This window comes from Delphinus delphis, chromosome 2, assembly GCF_949987515.2.
Source record: "Delphinus delphis chromosome 2, mDelDel1.2, whole genome shotgun sequence".
In the NCBI taxonomy this organism is placed as follows: Eukaryota; Metazoa; Chordata; class Mammalia; order Artiodactyla; family Delphinidae; genus Delphinus; species Delphinus delphis.
This window is the reverse complement of record NC_082684.1, coordinates 134,967,642-134,985,918: the sequence shown is the minus strand read 5'-3', so window position 1 is coordinate 134,985,918 and position 18,277 is coordinate 134,967,642. Positions and strand designations below refer to the sequence as shown.

Sequence of the window (18,277 nt, the reverse complement as noted above, 5' to 3'; positions counted from 1 at the left end):
GACCACCAGGGAAGTCCCTAAATGTAACGTTGGCTGTAAATTTTTCATAGAAATCCTTTTTTGGGTTGAGGAAGTTCACTTCTATTCCTGGTTTGCTGAGAGTTTTTTTAAAAATCAGGAATGGATGTTAAATTTTTGTCACATGCTTTTTCTGCATCTATTGAAATGACAACATGTTTCTTTTTTAGTTTGTTAATCTAGTGACTTGAATGTTGAAACAACCCTGCATTCTTGGGATAAATCTCTCTTGGTTATAATATATTATCCTTTTTTTTATATGGTTGTATTTGATTTGTGAAAGTTCTGTTAAGAATGTTTGTATTTATGTTCATGAGAGGTAATAGTTGGTAATTTTCTTTTAATGTCTTTGTCTTGTTTTGGTACTGGAGTAATAACTCTCATAAAATGAGTTGTGAAATGTTCTCTTTTTAATTTGGGAGCAAGCGTTTGTTTAGAATTTGTTATTACTCTTTGCTTAAATGTTTGATAGAATTCTTCAGTTTTTTTAAACAATTTATGTAGAATTGGTACTGTTTCTTAAATATTTGGTAGAATTCCACAGAGAAAACATCTGGGCCTAGACTTTTCTTTCAGGAAAGATATTTAACTACAAATTCAAACTTTAAACTAGATATAGAACTATTCAGGTTATCTATTTGGTAGTTTTTGTTTTTCAAGAAACTTGCTTTTTCTAAGTTGTCAATTTTTGGCCAAAAGGTGTTCATGATATTCTCCTATATACTTTTATTGTCTATAGAATCTGTAGTGATGTTACCTCTTATTCCTTATTCTTATTTTTCTTTTCTTCTTTTCCTTAGTAGTCTTGCTAGAGCTTTATCAATTTTATTGATCTTCAAAAAGAAACTAGCTTCTGGTGTTGTTGATTTTTCTCCTTTTTTCGTTACAGAGTATTCCATTATATGAATGTTTAGTCAGTCATTCTCCTATTGTTGATATTTTGCATAAGAATAATCTTAATGGGAACCGTGTGACTAATTTATATGATGAAAATGACAAAACATTAAGGATATGAATGAATGGATACAGTACTCCAGGATGGGAAGATTAAAGATGTAAACATATATAAAGATGTCAGCTCTCAAAATAATTCATGGGTTTATTGTAATTCTACTCAAAATACCACTGAGCTTTGAGAATCATGGCAAAAGGATTCAGAAGTTTATCTAGATGATAAAACATTTGAGTTGATGTTAAAGTTCTGAAAAAAGAAGAATGGATGTAGAGAAACCTGATATAAGATATTAAAACATAGTGAAACTATAACAATTAAAAAGAAGAGTGCCAGCACCAGGATAAAAAAAGACCAATGAGAAAATAGCCTGGGAATGGAACATGTTGGATATAAGGATTTAATGTATGGTAAAGGAAGCACACGTATCCATAGGGAAGAAGGATTATTTAACAAATGGTATTAGTATAACTAAGCAATTTGGAGAAACAAAAATTTAGATTTTTTAAAAATATCACATACTAAAATAAGTTCCAGATGGATTGATAATTACATAGAAACAACAAGCCAGAGAATTGAATTGTGTACTGATTGAACCTAAGAAGGGGAACAACACAAATTTACAAGGAGGTGGTTGACAGATTACACTACATAAAACTTAACTTTTGTATCATCCCAAAATGTAGCCAAAATGAAAAAACATAACAGACTGGGGGAAATATTTGCAGCAGATTTCCAAAGGGTTAATATTTTTTATATATGAAACTCTTATGCAGATGTAAAAATGGGCATAGGACAAGATTAGACAATTAACTAAATAGGAAGTTAAAAACAAGAAAAAAATTCTTAATACAAATTAAACTACTAAGGAGTTGCCCAGATCCACCCATTAAATTAGCAGCAACTCCCGTGCAGGCCAGACTAGGATGCATTTAGTAGATGCACAAATTGCTCATGGTCTTATAGTGTTACAAGCATTTGCAAACCACTCTTGTGATATGTCAAGATTCATTTAAAAAAATCTCCATACTTTTTGACCCAGAAAACCCACATCTGGGAATTGATCCGAAGAAAATAATAGCTACCCCCCTCGCCCCCATTCCAAAAAACAAACGTATAAGCCCTGTATACAGAGTCATTTCAAATAATGAAAAATTAGAAAAACCTAAATGGTTTATCAAGGGAGCAATTAAAATTTTCATACACCTCACAGATAGAATACAATGCAATAATTAAAATATGGTAATAGAGATTGTAATTGAAAATGTGATAAGAGTAATTTTTTTAAAGCGAGCTTTTAAATTGTATGTGTAATTTGATTGGAAAGAAATATGTAAAAATGACAAGCAGTTATGATGAGAGTATAGTGGGTAATTCTTTTCCTGTTTTCTATGATTCAGTATAATGCTAGGCTGCATTAATAGAAGTACAGCACAGGGCTTCCCTGGTGGTGCAGTGGTTGAGAGTCCGCCTGCCGATGCAGGGGACGCGGGTTCGTGCCCCGGTCCGGGAAGATCCCACATGGCGCGGAGCAGCTAGGCCCGTGAGCCATGGCCGCTGAGCCTGCGCTTCCGGAGCCTGTGCTCCGCAATGTGAGAGGCCCGCGTACCGCAAAAAAAAAAAAAAAAAAAGAAGTACAGCACACTTAGATCAGGGGAGCTAATAGACCTATGTTTTGAGGAGAGCATGGGCTTTGGAAATGTGTAGATCTGACCTCCAGTTCGGATTTTACTTACCTAGTATGAGGCCTTGACAGTTACATAACTACTTTGAACCTCAATTTCTAAATCTGAAAAAAGAGTAGATTTCTTTATGATTGTTGTATGGATTAACAGGAGTAGATGGTAGTTTTTGATAAAAATATTGTTCTTGTCATCTCACATCTGAATAAGTCAGCTTACAAGCAATCATAAATTTCAATGGCAAACAACTAAGATTTATTTTTCACTTACGTTACTTATTAGCTGTGGATTGGTTGTGGCTCTGCTCTGTTCTCTCCACTCTAGAATCAAGGCAGACTGGAAAGAAAAAGATGTTGAAACCCAAGGATAGTTCTTAAAGGTCTGCTCCACAGTGGTACACTTCTACTCATATTTCATTGACCAAGGCATCAGTGGCACTGGGTCATATTCCTCCTGTGGGGATGGGCCAATACAGAGGGGCAGCAAATATTTTGGAGAAATAGTATGCTGTGACAGAGTGTGTTCAATTCTGGCTGTCACTTTAAAAGTGTGATAGACTGGGATATGTCCAGAGGAGAAAGATCAGAATGGTGAGTAATTCTGAAGTCTTGCCTGAAGTACAGTGGCAAGAGTCGATGGAGAGAGAGGGGGCACATTAATGCTGTCTAAAATATTTGAAGAATGGCTATGACTGGATATGCTATATGACATCAGTGGGTGGGAGTTACAGCATTATATATTTTGATTCAGTGTAAGGGCATAAGGAGGAAGGGAGACAGAAAAGGAAATTGGTGCTTGTTTTAAATACCTTACCTCATTTAAATTTAAAATAATCCTGTGAGCGTTTTTGTGTTCGTGTATGTTTATGTTTAAATATTGAAGAAAACAGATTCAGAGTGGATAAGTACCTAAGGTCACGTGGCAAGTAAGTGGTAAAACCAGTTTGGAATCCAGGTGTATGTGATCTCATCTCTTTCCACTAAACTTTGCTACTCTGTTGGGCTGCAAGCTTTCTTACAATTACACTGTTTATCACCAGTCATCTTCTGCTTGACAAGGTGATGGCTTCTCTTCCCCCATCTCTAAAAGGGTTCAAAGTATAAATGGAAGAATTGAAAGGAAGGTTGAACTCTATCTAGATCAATGGTCTGCAAGCTCATTTGATTATTTGTACCTTTCAGCAAAATAATTTAGCATATACCATGTATATGTTATATATGTTAAACAATTATATTGATATTGTATATGCTATAAAACACCAAAAATAGAAGTTAAAAAAGTTAAGATTTGACATAAAATTTTAGATATTTTTGTGAATTCGATTTTATGGAAAATCTCAACTTTAGAAACTTCTATTTTACAGGTAGATATTTTTTCCTTTAACCCTATGGATTGTCTTGTGTACCCCCTGAGATGCATACCCCCAACATCGGAGGTCATTGTTTTGGATGATTTGTAAGACTCATTTTTCAGTATGAAGATTCCATGATTCTGTTTGGCCTGAACTTTTCTGAAAGGGATGATGATAGCTTAATTAACTTTTAGAAAAGTTTTTAAATAGTCTTATCTAAGACCAAAACTATAATTTCACTGGCATTCACAGCAAAATTAAACCTGAAAATCAAATAGTACGAAAGATGCTTTTCCAGGTAAACAGTAATAACCCCATGAGAATTTATACACAAGAGGATGTAAAAAGGGGTTACTATTAAGTAATAAACCTGATTTCTATGTGTGGTTCAAGAAACAGCCTTGTTATTTTAGTCATATCTTCTCTATCTAAATCTGCGTGTGTGTGTGCCCAAAACTTACTGTACTCATGTATTCTAAAATGAATGTGAAATTTTCCCCAGAGAATAATATTAATTTGGGTACTTGGGAAATTATTTTATCAATAGCACTGTTTTAGAATGGAGCCAGAAATCTAAATCAGGATAAGCCTACTGGACTAAAATCTTTATAGAGACATATCCTCTAAGAAGCAAAAGAAGTTACTTTCATTGCCTGACAGAGGAAACTGTTTGCTTTTCTACATTCTGGTCCTTGGTTATCTGCCTTTTGCCACGTTGATATTTCATGATTAAGATAACTTTCTGGTCAGTAACTGTTTCTTGGGGATAGAGTTTTTAAGAAAAAACCTTCCCAGATCACAGAAAGCAGAAAAGCAAATGTAGACTTTAAAAGATACTCCTATATTGACATGAAATTGTAGATCAACAGTGTTCTTTTGCATTTCTTTCTCATAGTGATACATTTGTACAGCTTTTTGACATTTGTCTTTGGTGGTAATTTTGGAGGAAGTGTTGCTTGCAGGCAGATCATCCAAAATAATGATCTCCGATGTTGGGGGTATGCATCTCAGGGGGTACACAAGACAATCCATAGGGATAAAGGAAAAAATATCTACCTGTAAAACAGAAGTTTCTAAAGTTGAGATTTTCCATAAAATCGAATTCACAAAAATATCTAAAATTTTATGTCAAATCTTAACATTTTTAACTTCTATTTTTGGTGTGTTTTATAGCATATACAATATCAATATAATAGTTTAACATACATAACATATACATGGTATATGCTAAATTATTTTGCTGAAAGGTACAAATAATCAAATGAGCTTGCAGACCATTGATCTAGATAGAGTTCAACCTTCCTTTCACTTCTTCCATTTATACTTTGTTTGAACCCTTTTAGAGATGGGTTCAGCTCCTTTTTCTGCACCAGTTTAAGTGGCCCACAGGCTAGGAGTTCCTTGGTAATAACTTTCAGTGATCCATTTGTTCTAGAAAATTATCCTGGAAAAGGACAGTTTAAATAATTAAGTTTGGTATTTCTTAATTTTCAGTCTTTTGTTCATTCAACAAACAGTCATTCAGTGCTTCTTTGTGCCAAGCACTGAGGAAATATTAGTGAACAAGAGGGATATTGACCACTGATTTTAAAAATAGACATAACGTGTATTAAAAGCCAATAGAAATATTGTTGCTCACGGCAGCGCCCTGTAGGAATCCCTGGTCTTCACTGACCTGTGCTTCCCTGCCTGTTCTCTTGCTCTTTTCTCTCCCCCCGCCTCCACTTCCCTCCCTTCCTTCTCTCTATTCCCTTCCTTCCCTTCTTGTAACTCCTTTCCTCCTTTGAGATAGTGACCACAGGCACATTTTGATGTCATTTCATCTAGGCATAGGAGAAACTGTTATGATATTTATTGTATAAAACTTGGCATGGTATAGTTAGATGGGAGATGATAAAATTCTTAATTTGCCTTCAAGTCCAACTGTCATCTTACCTGTGCAGATCTCAAGGTGTATGTATATGTTTGTTACTTAGCTCAGAAGCCATGTATCTTTAAATGGGTTTATATTATTTTAAATAAAATTAATATCAGCATGTTTTTATACAAGTGTGCTTTTTAGATGCAGACATCTATATGATTAGATATTGGCACATATCTTATTTTTCAGTGTCTTAACTGAGTTGTTATCTAAACTCTAGAATCTGTCCTAGTTAATTTAAAGGTGTGTGAATGGTTGGGTTTTTTTGTTTTGTTTGCTGTTGTGTTCTATATTGATGAATTTGAAGGTAATTAAAAATATAATTCTTTTCTTCTTTAGCATCAGACAACAGCCAGCGCTTTCGAGAAACCTGTTTTGCATTTGCATTGACACCACAACAAGTGCAGCAAATCAGTAGTTCCATGTAAGTTGTCTTCGAGTGTAACTTGCAGCTTGACCTTTGAATCCAGTTTTGTCTATAATAAGTGACTTTTAAAAACAGTGTATTGGATGAGTATTATTGTCATGCAAATATTAGTATTGAAAATACTATTATAGTGTTAGTTACCCTAATAACTGTTAATATTTCTGATAAATCTGAAATACTTTCTGGGGTAACAGTGTCTTTGAATCAGCTTTCTTCTGTATATCTTTAAAATAACTGTAGTTCTTACTCTGTCTTTTCTAGGGATATTTCTGGGACCAAATGTGACTTCACAGTGCAGGTCCAGTTAAGGTACAGTGTTGCTACAGTATATATCCAAAGTTTAAAAGTTAATATTTCTTAAAGATTTGAAAAATCTACCTGATTTTCAGTAAGTATATTGAAAGTATTGGGTTTAGATGTTTGGGTGAGGGAAAACCTTTTCCTGTTACGATACATCCTAATTACTATCAAAGTTAGATTTTAATGTAGCCAAGTCATGTGCCATATATTTAACCATATTTCTCTATTTTGGTTGCCCTTGGTTGGTTGAGAAGCTCCAGCTAATGATATGTTTAAATATGGTGGTCAGCTCTTTAGAAGTACCAAGTTTTATGAAAGCAAAGACCTTATCTGCATGAGTGGCAAACTACTGTAGATAAAGAACTAATACTTAGATTAAGTCTACAGTGTCTCATGGACTAACACGAACCAAAATAGTCTAATTTGTTTTGTCCTGTATTTTTAAACCATTAATTTAGATACTCTCTAATTTAGATTCCATGTGAGACATCTCTTGATAGATTTGTAAAGACGAAATTTTACAATTTGGAAAACGAAAAATTTTCAACATGCTACTGCCCATATTGTTTCTTTTCTTAGCCCATTTCTTCTAAGAATATCTAAGACATCTTTTATGTTAATATGTCTCTCTCTTGTTGCTTACATAAACCATCTTATGCTGTTGTTTTTACTCAGTGACTATCCTTGTGTAAACCTAAGTGTCCCACATTGTTCTTGTTGCAATAGGGATAGAAGAGGAAATACAAGACAGTTGTTTTCCTCAACAAGCTGTTTTCCCTATAAAGTGGGAAGGATAAGTCAAACAGATAGCCCAGTCTCAATAATCAGATACTAAGTTGTATGTAAAGATTATAAATACACTAGGAGATCAGAAAAGAGATGAAAGCACCAGCTCAGTGCTTCATGGAATAATGTGAAAAACTCTGATTTAGGTTCAAAAATAGTGTGATGAAAACTGAGAAAGCAGAGGAGAGGTTGAGGTCTTGGTTTTGGAAGGCACTGACAAAGGTGTTTCTGTGTAAAAGGTACTTTTTCCTCTGTCAGGGACAGACTATGATAATGACTGAATAAATTAAAGGACTAAAATATGGTGCCTTCATAATTAATTGTATATTGCTGTAATATTTTTTACTTCCCTGCCTCAGTAGTTTACATTTTGTTCATACTGATATGTGACTTTGTCCTTTAAAACAGTGGTTTTCAGACTGTTGCTTGGAGCCACTGTTTGGGGGCTACCCTCTGGCTACCATTCCACCTTCTCTTCCCCAACCCCCCCAATTCCCCCACCTGACACACACACTCTGAACCAAAGTAATGTGGCTTTGGTCTGTTCTACATGTTTGACTTCTGGGTTAGTTTTCATTTGAGGAGAGTATCCCAAGACTAAAATAAAGTTTGAAAACCATAGCTCTAAAACAAAAGATCTAGTTACTATCCTTAGTACTAACGTACGCATGCATTCTTTAAAGCAGCAAAGAGGTATGGTTCACATTCCAAAGGAAGGTTTTCTTTCTAAGATAAATTCAGAGATTCTAAGGGGATCTTGACGGTTAAAAATGGCTTAGCCATCAAATTTATCTCCAGAATTTGATGAAAAAACAACCATTTTGTATTATATTTGGTAATTGTTAGGTGGTTCTTTGTATTTTACTAAATTGTTTTCATCCCTTCCTCACCCCCTACAGCAATCCCAGTGTATTAAGTTGGGAGTGTATACCTTCCACTATCCTAATTATAAGTCTTTATCTAAAACATGAAAACAATTTGGTCAGAATTAGGATCAATATTTTCTCTATTAGATTCCTAATCTGTTTTCATTTATCTGTTTCCCCTCCCCACCCCCATGAACTCCTATATAGAAACTTTCTGCTCTTGTTCCCCATTTTTAAAATCTTTTTTTTGTCTTCGGTTTGTAAGGGTGATTTAGATTTTCACTTTTTACTTAATTGAATAGCAGTCAACTTGTCATATAAATTATTGCTTTTCTGTAGCTTCAGGCAGCCAGGTTCACGTTGCTAATTTATCTCTGCATTGGAGTAATTGACTAAAAGCTTTATGGCATCCTCTTACTGTTGCAAAGTAAAGAACTGGCCTGTAATAGAAGCTTCTGCTGGGGTTAGAGATGATCTTGTGGGCTTTGACATCTGTTTGCTAAGTATATTTTGAGAAAATCTTTGTAGATTAGTAATTCTCAACCTTTATATGGATCTCTAACCCCTTTGAGAATCTAATGGAAGCTACAGATTGTCCCTGCTTAAAGATGACCATATATTTATATGTACCCATAACATTTTATATAGAAAATTGTCCCATTTTGTGGACACTCCCTCACACAGATTGCATGGCAGGCAGATCAAGATGTTGAGAGAAGGTGTTTGTGCATGATGAATATTTCAGAGAATTCAGAGATAGCATTCTTCTTAACATGTAACTCAAAGGTGCTGTGAACATTCTGTAAAGTGGAATGAGCCTCAGCTCTATATTGGGAATAAGGAAGTATAATAATCAAGAATAGTTGTCTTAAATAGCAAATTAATAATTTATTTCTTGATCTATGTAAGAATGGAGTGAGAATGTACAAATTATGTAGTTGTCCTTGGTTTTCCCAAAAGATAACGCATTTAATTTAGAAATAAGTGTTTTCATGAGTTTCTAAAATAGTATTCTAACATGTGGATATAATGGATATTATAATGGATATTATCTTATAATGGATATAATACAATTAATGTTATTATTCAGTATCTTCAGTTTTCAGGGAATAATGGAGTACCTGGGCTTGGTGGACAGAACTTGATCCTGGGGATGGACTTCTAGCATTTTCAGTATAGTCTGCTGAGAACCAAAAAAATGTTTCACAGACAAATAAATTTGGGAACTACTATATATTTATATTTCTTCTTAAAAAGTTACAGTTATTGTTAGCCTAGCTCTGAGAAGTTCTATATGGAGGAAACGTAATTTATTTTTTGATTCAAAATTTCTTAAATTTATTCAACCACAGAGCACTTCCCCACCTCCTCCCCCCCAAAACATGCTTGAACAAATGACTTCAAATATTATGAAGAGAACTACAGGTTGGTAGTTGTGACCACTGAAACTCTACATTGACAGAATTATTTATTTTGAACCTATTTCATGTATTTATTCAGGTTTAGTAGTTTTTTGCTGTTGTTATTAAGTTTGACCATCTTTTAGATTAGCTGTGGAACAAAAATATTAATGTGGTGTCATCCTTTAATAAAGGTAATTAAACTTGTCCTTTATTGTTTAGGTTTTGTTTATCAGAAACCAGTTGTCCACAAGAAGATCACTTCCCACCCAATCTTTGCGTGAAAGTGAATACAAAACCTTGCAGCCTTCCAGTAAGTCCCAAAAGCTATTTTTTTAAAAAGTGCATTGCCAACATAGCTAGCAAATAAGTCATCACAGCTGTTGTTAATCATATTTTTCGTTAAGAAAACATCTTTATTTTGGATATATATTCATGTGACTGAGTGAAACACTTGTACCAACTGTGTACAATTAACAGCTGTGACATTAGCTATGGAGACATAGTCTAGGAGTTGGGTGTGGTAGCTTTAGTGTTTTACTGAATTTTGGGAAGACGAGATTGTTTCAACAAAACCTCAGATGTATTCGTGTGAGTCTGGAAGCTTTGGTTGAATAGAGATTTGAAGAATGCTGTGCCTTTAACAGAGGAGTGGGGGCTGTTATTGTTCACCTTTAAAATAGTCCTTATATACTTATCCAAGCTCTTTATGAATTCAACCTGATTCTTAAATTTTAGAGATTTTTAAGTTCTGCCACCAGTATTTTTCTCAGGCTTACTATGAGACTGTATGGTTGTTTAGAGAAACATACAGGAAACTCTTAAAAACATTTGCTTCTCTACTTTTAAATGAAAATACTCATTTTCTCATATGTAGTTTGTAGGTTTTTTTTTTTAAGGAATGGAAGTTGAAATGATTGTGGAAGTAATAAGTAGAAATAAATTATATTTCATCCTTAGGGTTATCTTCCACCTACTAAAAATGGTGTGGAACCAAAGCGACCCAGCCGACCAATTAATATCACCTCACTTGTCCGATTGTCCACAACTGTACCAAACACCATTGTTGTTTCATGGACTGCAGAAATTGGAAGAGTAAGTAAATTTTTGTTTCTACCAGATTTTTGTATTATAAGGAATGGTTAATCTCCATGGCTACCTGAGCTTTTGTGTAAATAAAATGAGTTGCAAAAGGACTTATTTTTGTCTCACAATGAATTTTCAACATGTTCCCATTTAAAAAAATGGGATCTTGCCCTACCCAGTGTTCTATAACCTGATAACTTTCACTGAGTAATTTTCATAAACATCTTCCTATGTCATTTCATGTTCATCTGCATAATTTTAAATGGCTACATCATATTCCAATATGATGTTCCCTGTTGTTGAACATTTATTTGGTTGATTGATTACTATTTCAAAGAACATTTTGAAGACCATCCTAGAAGCTCTAACTTTGCATACATACATGGTAATTTCCTTAGAGTAAATTCCCAGAAGTGGAATTGCTGAGTCAAAGAGCATCAGAATTTAAAGAAATTTTGTGTACATTGGCAGATTGCCTTACCAAAAGATGTTGTACAGATTTATTCTCTGACTTTGTGTTTATTCACGTGACTGTCGACGGATAACATTGAGTTTTATTTTCTTTAAGATCTCTACTAATTTTAATAGGTAAATAGTGGTACCACACTGTTTTAATTAGTACTCCTCTTATTATTATTATTGTTTTTTTTGCGGTACGTGGGCCTCTCACTGTTGTGGCCTCTCCCGTTGCGGAGCACAGGCTCCGGACGCACAGGCTCAGTGGCCACGGCTCATGGGCCCAGCCGCTCTGCGGCATGTGGGATCTTCCCAGACCGGGGCATGAACCCGTGTCCCCCGCATCGGCAGGCGGACTCTCAACCACTGCGCCACCAGGGAAGCCCCTGTACTCCTCTTATTATTATTGAGGTTGGACATATTTTATGTTTGTGATTATTCACATTTAAAAATCATATCAGTATCTATTTCTGTATTGCTGTTTTTATTGTTTATGAGTTCTTTATATATTGATTTAACCCTCTTTTACATGTGGCAAATGTTTGTTTTATTGCCCTTTATTTAATGTGTAGAAGATTTAAATTATTATGGAGCCAAATCTTAACCAGTTTTGTTTTTCTTTTTTTAATTTATTTTTTATTGAGTATAGTTGAATTACAGTGTTGTGTTAATTACTGCGGTACGCCAAAGTGACTCAGTTTTACATATATATATATATATACACATATATATACATTATTTTTCATATTCTTTTCCATTATGGTTTATCACATGATATTGAATATAGTTCCCTGTACGATCCAGTAGGACCTTGTTGTTTATTTATCCTATATATACCAGTTTGCATTTGCTAATTCCAAACTCCCACTCCTACCCTCTTCCATTGCCCTCCCCCTTGGCAACCACCAGTCTATTCTCTACGTACCTGTTTCTGTTTCATAGATAGGTTCATTTGTGTCATATATTAGATTCTACATATAAGTGATGTCATATGGCATTTGTCTTTCTCTTTCTGACTTACTTCACTTAGTATTATAATCTCTAGTTGCACAGTTTTGTTTCTTTATAGTCTTTCCAGTCAGCCTCCATCAAGTTTAGTCTGTCTGCCCTTCCCAATCTTACATAAATAATTTGTTTATATTTTTTTCTTGACTTTTGAGGTTTCTAGTTTTACCTTTAAATATTTAATCCATTGTGAATTTATGTGTAGTGTGAAATACAAATTTAATTTTTTAAATAGCCAATTCTAATACCATTGACTAAATAAATGCTAATTCTGAAGCCACCATTATTACGTATTTGCTTTGATTTATCCTGTGTGTGTTCTGAACTTTTCTGTATTGTTTCTTAGCCTAGCATTCTTTTTCCGGCACAATTTCAGAATAGTTTTGATTATTACAGTTTTATGATATGAGCTCATGTCTATTCACTAATTCATTTGAAATTTATAGAATGTGTGCTATATTCCATGCACTCTGCTGAAGACTGGCAGTACCATAGTGAGAAAAAAAAGTCCTGACTCTTTTGGAGCTTAGGATCTAGGGGGCAGGTAGTCACACGAAAATGTGAACTGTATTATAAGTAATATAAAGAAGATGTGTGTGGTGATTTTAGAGTATTAAAGGCCACTTTGCACTAGAGAGAGGTCAGGCAGGGCTTCCCTGAGGAAGTAATGACTGAGCTAAGAGCTGAGAGAAGGGTAGAAGGAGTCAGGTGAAACGTTCAGAGAAAACAACATTCAGAGTAGTCCACTGGCAGGTGTGAGCCTAGTTCTTCTTAAGAAACTGAAAGGGAGGAGGAATTGCTAGAGTACATAGAATATGGAAGAACAGGATACAAGATGAAGCTAGAGAGGTAAAAAAGGACCAAACCGTGTAGGGCCTTTGAGGTAATGTTAATGTTAAGGATATTCTCTTTTTAAGCAGAAAGTTTACAGGGCCATATTTCTGTTTAGAAAAGGCCACTCTTCAGAGTGGTGAACAGCTTGAATGGAGACCAGAGTCATGCATAGAGGTTACCTCTTACTATTGCTGAAGCGTTAGTGAGAGAAATAGTATATTAGTCTAGAGTGGTGGCACTGGGGGTGGAGATAAATTGGTGGATCTGTAGGACTAAATGATAGATTAGAAATAGGGGCTAAGAGAAAGGGAGAAGTCAAGGATGACTCCTTGGTTTCTGGCTTGAGTGACAAGGTAAATGATAATGTTACTGAGATAGAGGAAACACTGAAAAAGGACTGAATTTAGGTGCGTTTTGTTTTGCTTTGCTTTGCTTTGAAGGAAGGAGTATTGGAGGACTACATGGAGACAATCATGAGTTCAGTTTTGAAGCTTTTGAGTTCGAGATGCCTTTGAGACATTCTGAAGAGGCATTGGGCATATAGGCTCAGAGGATAAGTTTGGGCTAGAAAAGAAAATGAGTCATCTGCATATTGGTGGTTACTAGAGCCATACAAGCAGGCTGACATTGGTTAGGGGAAATGTAACAAGTAAAAAGAAGAGAGTGTTGAAGGCTTACCATTCTTGAGGAACTATAACTTTTAATACTGGATAGAAGAGAATGAACCTGCAGAGGACATGGGGAAATAGTACCAGAGATGTGGGGCAGAACGGGGTGGGGTGGGTATGAGAAGCCAAGGGAGGAGTTTCAAAGAAGAAGGACAGGGACTTCCCTGGTGGCACAGTGGTTAAGAATGTACCTGCCAATGCAGGGAACACGGGTTCGAGTCCTGGTCCGGGAAGATCCCACATGCCGCGGGGCAACTGGGCCTGTGTGCCACAACTACAGAGCCTGTGCTCTAGAGCCCGTGAGCCACAACTGCTGAGGCCCACGTGCCTAGAACCCGTGCTCTGCAACAAGAGAAGCCACTGCAACGAGAAGCCCACGCACTGCAATGAAGAGTAGCCCCCAGTCAACTAGAGAAAGCCTGCGCGTAGCAACGAAGACCCAATGCAGCCAAAAATAATAAGGGAATAAAATAAAATTTATTAAAAAAAAAGGAGATGGTAAGCAGTACTGAACAGATGTTGAGAAGTCAAGTATGTTGAAATCTAAAAAAATACTTTTTGGATTAGAAACATAAAGTTGACTTTAGCATGAGCTGTTTTGGTGAATGGTGGGAGGAGAAGCCCGATTGTGACCAGGCAGAGGTAAGGCAGTGGAGATAGTTATAGAAGGGTAGCTTTGGAAATAGATACAGCTGAGCTGGAGGGAAATTTGAGATGAGAGTTATTTGTTTGCTTTAATGGGAGAGTGTTAAACATGTATAAAGGATGATGGCAGGTATCTTCTTGGGAGGAAGAGATTAAATATACACGAGAAAAATAATAGTGAATTTCATTAACTAACTCATTGTAGCTAGGAGGGACAACTTCTTTATTTAGTGGAATAAAAGGATTGGATGCATGTATATGATTGGTACTGGAGAGGTGGTAAGTTCTGATCTGATGAATTCTCTTAAGTCTGTGAGATAGGAGGTGAGAGAAGTCTGCTGAGAGTGAGAGAAGAAATCGGGGCATTGAGGAGAGTGAAAATGTTGAAAAAGTAATTGCATGGAGTAAGACATATTCCCCTGCATTATTCCCCCAAATCTTTCTGGGAATAAATGAGCTTGCCTTTAAAATTTGTATATTAACTTAGAGAGGAATAACTTATTTACAGTATTTAATGTCCTTATTTCAGGAACTGTATGTTTCTCCATTTATTCAAATCCCCTTTCATGTTCCTCAGTAATTTAATAGGTTTCTTCTTACAAAGTTTCCATATTTTTTATTGATTCTTGTGTTGTTTATTATTATTACTGCTATTGTAAATAGATCTTTTTTCTGTTATATTTTCTAAAAAATGTATTTATTGTTTTATTTAAAAGCTAGTTATTGTTGAATATTTACTTAGTACATAAATTCACGTATTGGTTCTGATAGCTTTTTAGTAGGTTTCTTGGTATTTCCAAATAGGCAGTTTTGAGTCTGAGATGTATCATTATATGAATAATGATAATCCTAATACTTAGGCCATAATTTCTTATTCTTGTTCTCTGTGCTGTCTAGAACCTTCAGAACAATGTTAAGTAATGTGAGTGCTAGTGGACATACTTGGCTTGTTCCTTAACGTTAATGAGAATACTAGTGTCACAACATTAAGTATTATAATGGCTATTAATTTTTGATAGAACTTAATTATAGCAATAACATAATCCTATGGTCCTCTTTTTTACTGTATATCTTTGAGAGAAATGGATTTTGAATATTATCAAAATCCTTTCTTGGGATCTATCAAGGTTATATATTTTTTCTTTACCTAATCAGTATGTCACTATTAGGTTTTTAAAATCCTTTTAAATGTTTTTTTCTAGTGTACCTTGGGCTCCCTGTTTTTGTCCCCCTTTTTGAAGAGGGTATTGCAGATGTTTTGGGTTTTGTCTGTGTGTGAAAAGTGTATAAACACCAGGGTGTTTACAGTGAACTATGAAAGAAGTCAAACTGTGGGAGAGGAGGGAAATGTGGTTGCTGATATATAGCACTAGAGGAGAGGGGGAAATATTCTTCCATGGGAAGCCTTCCACACCTCAGAAAGAAAACAGTAATCTTCAGTGATTTGAAGATCTCCCAGGTAAGCTTTGTGTAGACCATGATCTACAAGTTGGAGACCTTCTTTTTGAAATAAAACATTGAAAGAAAATTATTCTTTTCTGAAGCCCAAAAGATAACTTATTAGATTGGTTTTTGATCCTAGTTTTATTCAGCTTGTGAAGATACTCTGAATAGTTCATGTAGGATCTCTTACTGTTTTGGGGATTAATTTTTGTATTATTAGTTGCCATTGAGAAGTGTTAGCATTATGTCTTCAAAGGAAATAAATGGAAGAGCTAATGCTATGGTGGTAATCGTCTTACAATATATTATAACTCTATTCAGTCAAGATGTACACCTTAAACTTACACAATATTATATGTCAATTATAGCTCAATTTTAAAAATTGTAATATAAGAGAAAAAGAAGAGCTAGTACAGTGCTTGAAGGAAATAAGTGAACTATGTTGTAACTTCTTATCCTACCTCAGAGTAATCACTGCATCTGGCCATTTATTAAATTGTCATTGTTTGTAGAGAAGTTATTTAGATACTGGTGTAAAGGGCACTTAAATGAGATCATATCTTAATAATGAAGAAAACGTCCTATAAACTTGATAGACAATTTTGAAGACTTTGAAAAAGCATTTGACAAAAACATCAGTGTAATGCAATATATTTCAGTAGTTGGAGTTAAGTAGTACTTTGAAGCGTTAGCAGGAACAATGTATCATGTACCTAAGAGAGATATTATACCACGGTGGAGTTTTGGCGGGGTTGCTGCTGAATCTCTTTCATGTGATATAAAATTTAATTCCATATTATCGGTACAAGTGGTGTTTGTTAATACCTGACCTTCTTTTTGCTTCCTTTTTTTTTTTTTTTAATTTCTTATCTGGTTACATGTTTCAACTAGAGTGAACATACCTTTTCACTGAACTTGTAGTTTCTACTTGACCTCTCCTTAAAAATTTATATAAAGCCTTAGGGTGATTACTAGTTCTGAAGATTCAGGCTGTAAGTATATATAATAATTTCACAGTGTTAATTAGCATTTCTCCAGTTTCTATCATACTTGAACCATTAATCAAATAATAAAGGTGAATAAGAATTTTTTTCCTAAAAGGAGCTTTTTAGTTTTATATTAGATTGGTATGTTGTGTGTCTAAAATTTTGGTAAGTTTTAAGGTTATTTGTTCCTCATTAATAAATTAAGGGATTTATTAATGAAAGTAAATTAGCTTTTAAAAAATGTTTAATTTTTATTTTATATTGGAGTATAGTTGATTTACAATGTTAGTTTCAGGTGTACAGCAGAGTGATTCAAGTTATACATATATCCATTCTTTTTCAGCTTCTTTTCCCATTTAGGTTATTACAGAGTATTGAGCAGAGTTCCCTGTGCTATACAGTAGGTCCTTGTTGATTATCTATTTTATATATAGTAGTATGCATATGTTAATCCCAGACTCCTAATTTATCCCTCCCAATTAGCTTTTTTGATACTTCATTTTTTCCTGGAAAATGTGTAGCATGTGAACACGGATAGGTTTCTGAACTCTAAGTGAAAATTTGACCTTCCAGAGGGTATTGTACAATATATTCTCTTCTTGCCAAAAGAGGGGGATGCATTTTCCAAAGTGTGAAAGTAACTGAAAGTTGGAATGTACATTGGACTAGGTTAGGAGGGTCAAAGCAAATGGTAAGTGAAGTCAAGAACTATAGAGAACTACACTGGCCTTGGCCATTAGTCCATTGTCCTGACGTCCCTTCACTTTCCTCTTGATTTCTAGTGCCACCTTTGTCATCAGGCAGGTGCATGATCATGAGCAGATTACATATATTTTTTAAAATTTAAAATTAAAAGCTTTTTTGTGTGCCTCCATTTTATCAGTCCTTTACTTAGAAAGATACTTGCCCTACGTATCTCTTACAGGCCTTCTTTGAGGTTTAAATGAAGTGGATAGTATATATTAAGAATGTGTGTAGAACTGTATGTAGCTAATAAATAGAAGATGGCAATAATTATTTTTCCTTTTGCTTCTTTCCAAATCTCTTGATTCCAACACCAAGTGGAAAGTGGGCCTTCTCATTTAGATCTCTCTCTTACCCTTCATAAGCCTCAGCCCTCTTTTCTTCCTCTTATCCAGTCATGTACCCTTTACTTTGCCTTGGCTTGTTGATAAACTATTTTCTTTGTCCCCCTTCTCCTAGTACCATCTCTGGGTAGTCCCTCTGCTGGTAATGGATATTCATCTGTTCTTTTGCCAAACCATCAGCTTCTCTTTGAAAATATTTAATATTCCCTCTGCTTGTTGTGATAATAGCCCAAGTAGGGTCTTTTCAAAACTAGTTAAAGGCATAGAGAGAGATTAAATGGATTAGGATGCCAGTCTAATTTTTTAAATAGCTACTGCTACCTGCTAAATACGTTTTATGATGACTTTGACATCTTATTGGCA

At 34.9% G+C, this 18,277-nt stretch overlaps 1 protein-coding gene across 2 annotated transcripts in view; it reads left to right on the top strand.

The window, feature by feature from the left end:
- The window catches only part of PIAS1 (protein inhibitor of activated STAT 1), a 122,586-nt gene that overhangs the window by 68,351 nt on the left and 35,958 nt on the right, over positions 1 to 18,277 (top strand). For both annotated transcript variants that reach the window (XR_009518462.1, XM_060005707.1), the window contains exons 3-6: positions 6,264 to 6,348; positions 6,613 to 6,660; positions 9,926 to 10,016; positions 10,664 to 10,798. Coding sequence is in view for 1 of the 2 variants with exons in the window: in XM_060005707.1 (XP_059861690.1) it covers positions 6,264 to 6,348; positions 6,613 to 6,660; positions 9,926 to 10,016; positions 10,664 to 10,798 (359 nt within the window). In the remaining variant the exon portion in view is untranslated. The remainder of the gene's footprint in view (positions 1 to 6,263; positions 6,349 to 6,612; positions 6,661 to 9,925; positions 10,017 to 10,663; positions 10,799 to 18,277) is intronic.